This window comes from Leptonychotes weddellii, chromosome 4 (genome assembly GCF_054177405.1).
Source record: "Leptonychotes weddellii isolate Sample4059 chromosome 4, ASM5417740v2, whole genome shotgun sequence".
NCBI classification, from domain to species: Eukaryota; Metazoa; Chordata; class Mammalia; order Carnivora; family Phocidae; genus Leptonychotes; species Leptonychotes weddellii.
This window is the reverse complement of record NC_138372.1, coordinates 91,182,835-91,196,599: the sequence shown is the minus strand read 5'-3', so window position 1 is coordinate 91,196,599 and position 13,765 is coordinate 91,182,835. Positions and strand designations below refer to the sequence as shown.

Genomic DNA, 13,765 nt, shown 5'->3' with positions numbered 1-13,765 from the left:
TGAGAGCTTTTCCCCTAAGCTCAGGAACCCAACAGGGATGCCCACTCTCACCATTGCTGTTCAACATAGCACTAGAAGTCCTAGCATCAGCAATCAGACAACAAAAAGAAAAGGTATTCAAATTGGCAAAGAAGTCAAACTCTCACTCTTTGAAGATGAATGATACTTTATGTGGAAAACCCAGAAGACTCCACCCCAAAATTGCTAGAACTCATACAGGAATTCAGCAAAGTGGCAGGATATAAAATCAATACACAAAAATCAGTGGCATTTCTATACACAAACAATGAGACAGAAGAAAGAGAAATTAAGGAGTCGATCCCATTTATAATTGCACCAAAAACCATATGACACCGAGGAATAAACCTAACCAAAGAGGTAAAGGATCTGTACTCTGAAAACTACAGAACACTTACGAAAAAATTGAGGAAGACACAAAGAAATAGAAAAACATTCCATGCTCATGGAGTGGAAGAATAAATATTGTTAAAATGTCTGTGCTACCCAGAGCAATCTATACATCCAATACAATCCCTATCAAAATAACACCATTTTTCACAGACCTGGAACAAATAATCCTAAAATTTGTATGGAACCAAAAAAGACCCTGAATAGCCAGAGGAATGTTGAAAAAGAAAACCAAAGCTTGTGGTATCACAGTCCCGGACTTCAAGCTCTATTACCAAGCTGTAATCAAGATAGTATGACACTGGTACAAAAACAGACACATAGATCAATGGAACAGAATAGAGAGCCCAGAAATAGACCCTCAACTCTATGGTCAACTAATTTTTGACAAACCAGGAAAGAATATCCAATGCAAAAAAGACAGTCTCTTCAACAAATCGTGTTGGGAAAATTGGATAGCCACATGCAGAAGAATGAAACTGGAACATTTCCTTATGCCATACACAAAAATAGACTCAAAATGAATGAAAGACCTAAATGTGAGACACGAATCCATTAAAATCCTAGAGAAGAACACAGGCAGCAACCTCTTTGACCTTGGCCAGAGCAACTTCTTGCTAGAAACTTCTACAAAGGCAAGGGAAACAAAAGTAAAAATGAACTATTGGGACTTCATCAAGATAAGAAGCTTTTGCATAGCAAAGGAAAGAGTCAACAAAATAAAAGGCAACTGACAGAATGGGAGAAGATATTTGCAAATGACATATCAGGTAAAGGGCTAGTATCCAAGATCTATAAAGAACTTATCAAACTCAACACCCAAAGAACAAATGATCCAATCAAGAAATGGGCAGAAGACATGAACAGACATTTCTCCAAAGAAGACATCCAAATGGCCAACAGACACTTGAAAAAATGCTCAACGTCACTTGGCATCAGGGAAATCCAAATCAAAACCTCAATGAGATACCACCTCCCACCAGTCAGAATGGCTAAAATGAACAAGTCAGGAAAGGACAGATGTTGGTGAGGATGGGGAGATAGGGGAACCCTCTCACACTGTTGGTGGGAATGCAAGCTGGTGCAGCCACTCTGGAAAACAGTCTGGCGGTTCCTCAAAAAGTTGAAAATAGAGTTACCCTATGACCCAGCAATCTCACTACTGGCTCTTTGCCCCAAAGATACAAATGTAGTGATCCGAAGGGGCACTTGCATCCCAATGTTTATAGCAACAATGCCCACTATAGCCAAACTATGGAAAGAGCCCAGATGTCCATCAACAGATGAATGGATAAAGAAGATGTGGTATATACATACAATTGACTATTATTCAGCCATCAGAAAGGATGTAATCTTACCATTTACACTGATATGGATGGAACTAGGAGGTATTATGTTGACAGAATTAAGTCAATCAGAGAAAGACAATTATCACATGGTTTCACTTATATGAGGAATATAAGAAACAGTGCAGAGGATCATAGAGGATTGGAGGGAAAAACAAATGGGAAGAAATCAGAGAGGGAGACAAACAATGAGAGACTCTTAACTATGGGAAAGAAACTGAGGGTTGCTGGAGGGGAGGTGAGTGGGGGGATGGAGTAACTGGGTGATGGGTATTAAGGAGGGCATATGATGTGATGAGCACTGGGTGTTATATGCAACTGATGAATTACTGAATTCTACATCTGAAACTAATGATGTTATGTTGGCTAATTGAATTTAAATAAAAAATAAAAAATAAAATAAATTAGGGAAGTTGGCAAGGTTGCTGTATACAAGATCAACATGGAAAAAAATCATTGGAGGTCCTATTCTCCAGCAATAACCAATTACAAAATGTAATAGAGGGGCACCTGGGTGGCTCAGTCAGTTAAGCATCTGCCTTTGACTCAGGTCATGAACTCTTGGTCCTGGGATGGAGCCCTGCCTCAGGCTCCCTGCTCAGTGGGGAGTCTGCTTCTCCCTCTCCCTCTGCCCCTCCCCCCTGCTTGTGCCCCTCTCCCTGCTTGTGCTTGCTCTCTCAAATAAATAAGTAAAAAAATCTGAAAAGAAAAAATAGAAAATGTAATAGAAAACAAGTATTATTTGCAAGAAAAACACAAACTATAAGGTGTGAAGAAAAATAAAAGATAAGCAAAATCTTTATGGAGAAAATTAAAACATATTACTGAGGCCATTTAACACTTAAATAAGTGGGAAAATATACAATGGTCATGGGTGAGAACATTCAATTTAGGAAATCAAATATACTATAAACTCAATGTTATTCTTATCAAAATCCCAGCAGAATTTTTATGAACCTTGGAAAATTGATTCTAAAATTAATAAAGAGAAACAAAGGGATAAATGCTTTCTATCAGATAGCATTGACTGGCAAATTACATCTCTTTATTTTCACCTTCCTGTGTGTTTATATTTTAAGCATCTCTTGTAAACAGGGAGTATAAGCTAGATTTTTAACTAGTTACAAAATAACAACTCCAAACATGACACTTTTAAATTTAATCTGCATTATTAACATTTTCTCACCACTTTCATAAGTTTAGATAACCAACAGTGAGTTGGTCCCTGATTTGTAGCATTTGCTGATATGTGTAGTGTAAAATGCCCATTATGGCTGTATTCAGGCTATTAATACGACATCACTGAATGCAGAATTGGAAGCAATATTCAGTAGTACACCATTATATTGTATTTCTATGATACAGCTACAATTCATATAAATAACCTCAAGAACATAGATAATAGTGAAATGTAACAAAATAATTAGGAAGGTGGTAAGTTTTGAGTATTTAATGTCTTTGTTTTTAATGTTATTTGATTGTGCATTTATATAATCTAATTTTAAATAATGCTGTGGTTAACAACCAGCTCATAAAATTCTGGAAAATTTGGGCACCTGGGTGGCTCGGTTGGTTAAGCGACTGCCTTCGGCTCAGGTCATGATCCCAGGGTCCTGGGATCGAGTCCCGCATCGGGCTCCCTGCTCTGCGGGGAGCCTGCTTCTCCCTCTCCCACTCCCCCTGTTGTGTTCCCTCTCTCGCTGTGTCTCTCTCTGTCAAATAAATAAATAAAATCTTTAAAAAAAAAAATTCTGGAAAATTTAACAATAAACTCTTTCAAGTCAACATGAGCTAGGTCCAGCACACAACTGTTTTTTGTTTTTAATTTTTTATTTAAATTCAATTTAATTAATATATACTCTATTATTAGTTTCAGAGGTAGAATTCAGTGATTCATCAGCTGCATACAACACTCAGTGCTCATTACTTCAAATGCCCTCCTTAATGCCCATCACCCAGGTAATGCCCATTCCCCATGCCCCCACATAGCAACCCTCCAGCAACCGTCAGTTTGTTCCCTATAGTTAAAAGTCTCTTATGGTTTGCCTCCCTCTTGGTCTTTCTCTTACTTTTCCTTCCCTTCCCCTATGTTCATCTGTTTTGTTTCTTAAATTCCACATATGAGTGAAATCATATATTTGTCTTTCTCTGACTGATTTATTTCGAAGTCAGCACACCACTGTTACTTCCTGCTTTTAACTCATTGGCCTTCCTGAATGTTAGGATCCATGTCTTTCATCAACTCTGGAAATGGCTCAGCCATAATCTATTAAAATGCTGCCTTTTCTAAAGTTCTATTTCATTTCTAACAGAGCTTTCAAACTCACCTTCTTATTTTTGATACTTTTTTATTTCCTATTTATACTTTGGATCCTTCTTTCTCTTTAAGCAAATTAAAGATTAAGCAGATTAAAATACTTATTTTATATCCTCTATTTGATAATTCCAATATCTTCAGTCTTTGCAGATATGTCTTCACAGAAAGTTTCTTCTTCAGATTCTTGCTTTTGGCTTACTTCTGCATGTTTTGTGATTTTCATTTGTGAGCTCATACCCACCCACAACATTTTTAGAATACATTTTTAAGGTAATGTATATTTTGGCCACAAATCTATGTGAGGACAGCCTTGTCATTAGTTCTCAGGGGAGACTCCCCCCACCCCTCCTCACCTTTAACACAAGGCCAAAGAAGCAAGCTAGAATTAATGGTCTTCCTCTATAGGGAAAGATATTTTTTTAGTTCACCCAATGAAGGTGTCATTTTTTAAAATTCCTGCTCTATTCAGATATCTTTGATCTGATCTCCCAGGTTATTGCTCTAGTCCCTATAACCTATTAAAACTTCAGTTCTAGGCTGCCAGGGATGGGCATATAGTCCTTAGAAACTTCTGTCCTGAGTACTCATGTTCCTCACTAGACTAGTGCTTTCTCATACCTTTTACTTTGTTGCCGGCCCTGCTATGCTTTACAATGACGATTTTTACATTTTATCTATCAATTTTGAAATATTTTATGCCAGGAATGTTTCTTTGAACATCTGGTCCACCATACTGCTGAATAAACCAGGACCTAAATTGGGGATTGGTTCATGTGGAAAAGTATAGGAAGCAGGAAGACCAGCTAAGAGGCTGATGTAATAGTTCAGGATAAAGATAGGAAGACCTGAATTAAAGAAAAGTGCAACAGAAGGTGAGAGAGGCAGCTGAGTAAAGAAAAATCTCTGAAGAGCTTTGGCAGGGTGTGGTACACAGAAGTTGGGTGAAAGAAGAGAATCAAGGGTAACTCCAAGGTTTCCAGCTCAGTATCTTAATTTGTCAGAGACACAACTTACAAAAAAGCATGTGAAGTATTCTCCAAAATGAACCTGAATGGGATCTAATTTGTTTCGAAATCCTGTTAATTTTTTTAAATGTGTTTATAGGCATGGAAAGAAGAACAAGATCGATTAGCAGAAGAAGAGCGCTTAAAGGAAGAAAAAAAAGCAGAAAAGAAGAGTAAGGAAACTGGTAAAAAGAAAGGCAAGGAAAAGGTAGAGAAAGAAGAGAGTAAGCTTTTGAAGAAAAAATCTATTTTGAAGGAGAAAACTAAAGAAGAACAAATGAGGATTCCAGAAATAGCAGAGGAGTCCCTCCAGCAACCAGAACCTGAGATCATTTATCCGGTAAAATCAGTGTTCTAAAAAGCTTCTTTGGGTTCTTACTAATTGTTTTTGGGAGAAACACAGCTTCTGTGGAAACACAAGGTTCCCAGGCTTCACTGACATCACAGAAGGCCTTGGAGTTTTTTCTAGCATAGATGATCTCAGACCTGTACTCTACCTTCTTATACCTAGGACTTTCTATGTAGCCAGTCACCAAGATGGGAATACCCTCAGGCCAGCTTGTCTTGAGTGCCATGAAACTAGGTTACTAAGGGCAGGAAAATGGAGATTTGACACAAAAGCATTCATTTAGGTTAATGTAAATAAAGCAACTGTGAAAAGTCAAAGTGAACACAAAGTTTGGCTGTATTTGTCTCAGATGATAGGCCTTGCTGAGTAGGCACCCATGTATTTTGCTTGTAGGCTTTGGTAAAATCTTCCCTTTGCCAGTCTGTCCCTTAGGCAGTCTTATGAGGAAAACCTAATGGGAAAAAGATGGACAGAAATCTAACAGCCGTTGTCCTTTCTAGCTGCTACTCTAAGCCACTTCTCAAGCCTTAGCATGCATCACAATTACTTGGAGCTCTATCAGCAACACTTAGCAAAAAATGTCTTTACCATATGACTTCCTGAAGGAGAAAGTGTCAAGAAAAAAGTACAAAGTGTCAATATTCAACAGTATATCAGTTCACTTTAAACAGAATATCAATAGCCAGTGAAAGGGAAATTGATTTCTTCTCCCACTGCTTTTCAATAGCACAGTGATTTGATCTGCACTAGCTGTAAGGGTGCTCCAGCGAACAGATTTTAAAATCATGGACCTCCTTTAATTCTGCCTGTCCTTATAATATCACAGGAGGTGCTAAAGGTAATATGGACACTGTGACAGACATTCATTTTGCAGAAATTAAGCTGATAGCAACTTTAACTGGCTCACACTGATGAGTTGATTTTTGTCAATTGCAGTTCCACACTCAAAGCCTGATGTTTTCCCTTCTAGTTTCGTGGATATGATATGGGAGATATACCCATCCAAATCTCAGGAACAAATTCTTATCTGTATCCTTCGGATGGAGGGCAGATTGAAGTAGAGAAAACAACATTTGAAAAAGGTATATTTTGAATGCAGCTGGTTAATAGCTTGGAAGATACTAACCCATTTCAGATCAACTTGGGGCCTTGTACCCTTGGGTATGATAGGTGAGAGTGGTAATGTGCCCACTTTTGTTTATTGTACACCACAGTCAGCATTTCCAGACCTCACATGCTTCTGTTATAATTGACCGCAGGGCACAAGCCAGCTGAGAGTTTACCTGGGACACACTCTTATGAACATTCTAGTTGTTAAAATCTTAAAATATTTCTATACAATTTGGAGATATTATAATAGTAACCACAATAAGCAAATAATTAATTAGTAATATTAATTACAGCACATAGTGTTATCTCAGAAACCAAGCACATACTGTGAGTTGAGAACAAATTTCTAGTTTGGGCTCTGGAGCATAGAGCTTGGGGTTCTGCTGCCAAGGTCCAGTTATTTTTGCTACAGAGAAGTTGCTTTTGGATTCAGAAGTCTTTGAGTGGGAGAGGAGCCTTAGGGATGCAGTGAGGAGGACCTAGTCTGAAAAACCTCTAAAGGAAATGTATAACTCTTCCCAAGAAGCAGATTTAGCAGGGCCTATCTTTTTACTGTGCTTTAAAGATCTCTCAGGTGGATTTGAGAACCTGGGCTTTATTTGATAGCTTATTGTCTCTGAGAGCTGTGAGGTGGTCAGTGCGGAGGGAATTTGAGCAGGGCCCTATTTAATGTCCACAAGGTTATGTACCCCAGCAAGAAGCAACACGGGCTCCTCCTACCCCCACACTCTGCCTGACATCCTACCTCTCTCTCTCTCAATCCCTCTCTCTTTTCTTCTTTCTTTCTTGTCATCTAATAACTATCAATTTAATAAGGAAGTCATTGCAAAAGTTAGATGCTGTTCCCTATGTGAAATCAAGTGGAAGCACCATTAGGTAGTAACTGCCACATCAAACAAAAGGTCACATCAATAATTTTTTAAATAAAAAGGCCTGAAAGTCATTCAAATTATTTAAACAATGGTTGGTGGTGCAACTTACATCAAATGTCAGACCATTTTATTATATAAGGTTTGTTTATTTAAAACATGACAGGGATTGTTATTAATGTATAGGTATACATATTTATTTATATGTTTTCATATTTGATATTTTTAATATCATCCTTGGGTATAGGGTACAATTAATAGTAATTAAAAATGGAGCTCAGAATCACATAATTGAGAAAACTACTGGACTCAAGTTTTATAATGCTATGTTCTATTTTCCATGACTATTCCTTGCACTTATCGAAATTTATATATGCACACGTTTATTTGTTTCAGGTGAGTCGCAGTAAGTGCAGTATTTTCATCCTAATCCTATCAATTTTTGACAGAAGATAGCTCAATCAAAGTTGAGAAGAATAAGCTGGATAAAAAAAGAGAAAAGCTGAGAAAGGAGACAAAAAATGAGTCAGAACACTAGAAGAGGGAATGTGCCATTTGGAAAATTCTGATTTGCTGCTACTAACAATAACAACTATTATAATTAACGTTGATGTAATTCTTTAAAAGCTGTAAAACCCTTTTGCATCAACTAACTCATGTTATTAATCATCAAGTTGAGTATAGGTGTACATCAGCCTCAACCAGTGTGTTTTCTCTTCTGTAATTTGATTAGAAAGTCTGCAAACATCTCCCTGATCTACCTGCCATTTATTTCTGGGATTCCACCATCACTTTATTCCTTTAGGCATCTTTTTGTAAAATAGTGATGTCCATAAATGTTTCCATGCCCTTACTTACATTCTATGCTGCATTATTTAGATGTCTTGTAGAGGACCTTAATGGGGCAGCAGCAGCAGCCCATCCTCTGTCCCATGATTTTCTCCAGGGCCAACTTTTATCAAGGTGACAGTGAAAAAGGACAAGCACACTTTTATAATTCATTTAAAAGACCCTAAGAAAATTGTGAAAAAGGAAAAAAAAGAAGAGAATTGTTCTTCAGAAGATGAGAAAGAAAAAAGAGAGGAAGAGCAAAATCTTGAAACAGGTAAGCAGCTGCATCTCTGTGTCAATGGAGGTTAATATTTCAGCAATGTGTCAAACCCATCCATCTGACAGCAACACACAGGCATCACTTCCACTTAGCAACTAGGGTCATTTTTCCAGATGGTAAGGAAAGTGTTTTGCCATTCTGCTTATATACATTTTCCCTAAGGTAACGTGTACCTACATTGTATACACAGCACATGTATAGTGGACTGCTAACTTGGTTTTGCCCTCTCTGGATGCCCAGCTCTTGATTCCAGTTGTCATACAGAGTCTGTAGCTGGCTACATTTACGTAGCAACATTGTGTTTGCAATGTTCATTCTGGCCCGAATTTTGTTTTATACAACTTGCATCAAGTGCAGTCTCTAGCACTCAGGTCTGCATTAATTGATTTCTGCTGAAGTTTTAACTTTTCTCCAATATTCACTACAAATGCTGGGGTTTCCTTCTGTGCTCTATCACTTAGTTCTCCCCATGCTTTCAAATTTCTTAGGTTGCAAGGACAAGAGAAAAATCCTACATTTAGTCTTGATAGTCTCTACCTGCTAGTAGATGAGAACTCCAGGTGGATGTCCATTGATTATACACCATGAAACTTCCTGATAACACTATTTAACAAATCCAGGAAATACCACCTGGAAAAACAATGCTCTCTGCCCAATGTGACATGGGTTATACCTGCAAAAGGAGAAGAGTTAATTAATAAGATGTTTTAAACTCAAATTAGTAATAAGATAAATAACTAAATCTTACTAATAAATTCAGTTATGGCCCCAGTATTTTCCAAACTCAAGAGCACAGTGTTTGACAAGCTTGAATGTGCCCAAGAACTTAAAACAGAAATTTTTAAGTTACTTTTCTTTGTTTTGTTTGATAAAAGAATATGTGGTTTATTATAAAAAATTAGGAAATATAAGAATATTTAAAGAAGATGACAGTTGCCCTAATTCTACCACCCCAGCAGTAGCCTCTATTGTAGTGTATTTCTTACTTTATCATCATGAACATTTTCCTATTCATTAAATATTCTTTGAAAACAAAGTTTTCTAATGATTTCATAATAATTCATTGGTACATACATACATATCAATAATTTAATTAATCATATCCATGTTTTTATCTATGTGATTTCCACTTTTCACTGTTTTGCTTACATTTCTTTTTAATAAAATGGAAATGTCCTTAATTTGAATTTGTCTTTTAGAAAAATCAGATGCAGATAATAAAGCTGTCAGCAAGTTTGGATCTTTTTCTGCCACCTTAGAAAATGGGATCTGCCTCTCAATAAGTTACTATGGACCAAGTGGAATGGCCCCAGGTAAAATAAGCACAACAGCAAGGCTAACTGTCCCATGACCAAGGGCATCTGCCCATCCTCAATATGCTCACGTGTTGATAAACACATTTTGATTTAATGCCCCTCTTTTCCTGGAAGGTGGGAATATATGTGTGAGTGTGTACATACATGTGTGTGTTTACATATATGTACATATATAATCACTTATACATAGAAAATAACAGTGCTTTGACATTTGAAACAGAATTTATCATATATATCATTTTACATATAATCACATATACATATAAAATTATATATATTTCAGTTATCCTTGTTAACTAGCATATAAGTCTGTTAGTTGGTGCCCAAAAAAAAGCATGATTTCTCAAGGAATCCTCTTGGTTTTCCAGATAATGGTATTTTTATGAATCCTATGATTGTGGAACTGCTCAGTGTGCTTCAGAACTTAACAGTCTTAAAGGAGCCATTCACTGGACATCTTGAAGGATATCTTTACCCCACATTTAATGAACAAATTCTCCAACTGGAAGCTATTTCATTACAAACCACAAAATAATATGTCATTTAACCAAGAGCCAATTAGGAAATTTTGTGGGTTCCCATGCATTTTACAGGGGTATAAGCACACACATTAAAAAAAAAAAAGCTTTAGGGCGCCTGGGTGGCTCAGTCAGTTAAGCAACGGCCTTCGGCTCGGGTCATGATCCTGGAGTCCCGGGATCGAGTCCCACATCGGGCTCCCTGCTCAGCAGGGAGTCTGCTTCTCCCTCTGACCCTCCCCCTCTCATGCTCTCTCTCTCTATCTCATTCTCTCTCTTAAATAAATAAATAAGATCTTTAAAAAAAATAGCTTTACAAAATCAAATATAATCTCTATGCTATATAGCCTTCAAACTATGTGTAGATCATGGTGCTCCAACAGTCTGCCTTACTATGTAGCTCCTTTTCTGCAGAAACATCATTCCATTGGGTCATTATAATCTTTTTCTTACTTTGTGCAAAACATTGTAGTACTCTAGTGAGTTAGAGAGCCCATTGGATTTGTTAGTATTTTTGCTTTATTTGAGGTTTTGTCTTTTAATTTTATATTTGTTTTTTTCTAAGCCAGCACTTGAAGTCATTCTCTGCCTAACAAATTATGTGTTAAATCCATTATCACACACATTCACTAAAAAAATCCTATCCCTTCTGAACATAGCTTATCATGATTTCAGATTAAGATATTTACACTCTACTCTCTATCAACTATATTGCTGCTATTTCCTCAGTGATTTCCTTATTCTTGATTTAATCCTTAAGTTATTACACAATTATTCCATTTAAAACAAATGTTCCTAATTTCACATTTATAAGTACTACATTTGAAAATATTTATAATGTGAAAGAAATAGAAAGGCATTCCAATGCTTATGATTGGAAGAACAACTGTTGTTAAAATGTCTATACTACCTAAAGCAATCTACACATTTAAGGCAATCCCTATCAAAATACCTAAAGCATTTTCACACAGCTAGCACAAACAATCCTAAAATTTGTATGGAACCACAAAAGACCCCAAATAGCCAAAGCAATCTTGAAAAGAACAGCAAAGCTGGAGGCATCACAATTCTGGACTTCAAGTTATATTACAAAGCTGTAGCCATCAAGACAGTATGGTACTGGCACAAAAAAATAGACACATATATCAATGGAACAGAATAGAAAACTAAGATATGGATGCACAACTATTCTTAGACAATGCAGGAAAGACTATCCAATGGGAAAAAGACAGTCTCTTCAACAAATGGTGCTAGGAAAACTGGACAGCAACATGCAAAAGAATGAAAATCAACCCCTTTCTTACACCATACACAAAAATAAATTCAAAATGAGTGAAATACCTAAATGTGAGACAGAAAACTATCAAAATCCTAGAGAAGAACTCAGGCAGAATCATCTTCAACATCAGCCGTAGCAACTTCTTACTAGACACGTCTCCAGAGGCAACGGAAACAAAAGTAAAAATGAACTATTGGGACTTCAGCAAGATAAAAAGCTTTTGCACAGCAGAGGAAATGATCAACAAAACTACAAGGCAACTGACAGAATGGGAGAAGATATTTGCAAATGACATATCTGATAAAGGGCTAGTATCCAAAATCTATAAAGAACTTATCAAACTCAACACCCAAAAAACAAATAATCCAGTTAAGAAATGGGCAGGAGACATGAATAGACATTTTTCCAAAGAAGACGTTCAGATGGCTAAAAGATACATGAAAAGATGCTCAACATCACTCATCATCAGGGAAAAACAAGTCAAAACTACAATGAGATGTCACCTCACACCTGTCAGAATGGCTGAAATTAATAGCGGAGAAAACAACAGATGCTGGTGAGGATGCAGAGATAGGGGAACCCTCTTACACTGTTGGTGGGAATCCAAACTGGTGCAGCCACTCTGGAAAACAGTATGGAGGTTCCTCAAAAAGTTAAAAATAGAATTACCCTATGATCCAGCAATTTATCAGGTATTTACCCAAAGAATACTAAACCACTAATTTGGAAAGATATAAACAACCATATGCTTATTGCAGCATTATTTACAATAGCCAAATTATGGAAGCAGCTCAAGTGTCCATCAATAGAAGAATGAATAAAGAAGATGATATATATATATATATATTTGTTTGATATATATTTATTTATTTTTGTTTTAAATGGAATAATTGCATAATAACATAAAAATAAAAAGAATGAAGTCTCACCATTTGCAGCAACATGAATGGAGCTAGAGAGTATAATGCTAAGTAAAATAAATCAGTTGGAGAAAAATACCATGATTTCACTCATATGTGGAATTTAAGAAACAAAACAGATGAACATAGGGGAAAATAAAAAAGAGGCAAACCATAAAACAGACTCTTAACTATAGAGAGCAGACTGAGGGTTGCTAGAGGGGAGGTGGGCAGGAGGGTGGGCTCAATGGGTGATAGGTATTAAGGAGGGCACTTGTGATGAGCACTGGGTGTTACTGGTAACTGATGAATCACTAAATTCTACTCCTGAAACTAATATTATATTATATGTTAGCTAACTGAAATTTAAATAAAAACATGAAACAAAAATAAGTAAGTTAATAAATAAATACTTGGTGAAATAAATAAATTAAATTAAAGGCATCCACATTGGCAAAGATAAGTAAAATTTTCACTATTTGCAGATGAGATGATACTCTACACAGAAAACACAAAAGACCACCAAAAAATGGTTAGAACTAATAAATGAATTCAGTAATGTCACAGGATACAAAAGCAATGTAGAGAAATCTGTTGCATTTCTATACACTAATGATGAATCAGCAGAAAGAGAAATCAGGAATCGGTCCCATGTACGATTGCACCAAAAACCATAAGATAGCTAGGAATGTGTATAGCAGCATTATCAACAATGGCCAAATTGTTCTGCCTGTTCTCCTCTAGGATTTTGATGGATTCCTGTCTCACATTGAGGTCTGTCATCCATTTTGAGTTTCCTGAGTACAGAACATTTGTCTTTTTGGTGAGGTTTATTCCTAGGTATCTTATAGTTTTGGGTGCAATTGTAAATGGGATTTACTCCTTAATTTCTCTTTTTTTTTTTGGTCTCGTTGTTCGTGTATAGAAATGCAACTGATTTCTGTGCATTGAATTTATATCCTTCCACTTTGCTGAATTCCTGTATGAGTTCTAGCAATTTTGGGGTGGAGTCTTTTGGGTTTTCCACAAAGAGTATCATGTCGTCTGCAGAGAGTGAGAGTTTGACTTCTTCTTTGCTGATTTGGATGCCTTTTATTACTTTTTGTTGTCTTATTGCAGACGCTAGGACATCTAGTGCTATGTTGAACAGCAATGGTGAGAGTGGGCATCCCTGTTGGGTTCCTGAGCTTAGGGGAAAAGCTCTCAGTTTTTCCCCATTGAGAATGGTATTCACTGTGG

The 13,765-nt window shown here is 36.7% G+C and overlaps 1 protein-coding gene across 6 annotated transcripts in view; it reads left to right on the top strand.

Moving 5' to 3' along the window:
• The window catches only part of SPAG17 (sperm associated antigen 17), a 218,826-nt gene that overhangs the window by 109,792 nt on the left and 95,269 nt on the right, over positions 1–13,765 (top strand). For all 6 annotated transcript variants that reach the window (XM_081815775.1, XM_081815773.1, XM_081815772.1 and 3 more), the window contains 4 exons: positions 5,176–5,415; positions 6,395–6,506; positions 8,350–8,508; positions 9,714–9,827. In XM_081815775.1, the coding sequence (XP_081671901.1) occupies positions 5,176–5,415; positions 6,395–6,506; positions 8,350–8,508; positions 9,714–9,827 (625 nt within the window). The remainder of the gene's footprint in view (positions 1–5,175; positions 5,416–6,394; positions 6,507–8,349; positions 8,509–9,713; positions 9,828–13,765) is intronic.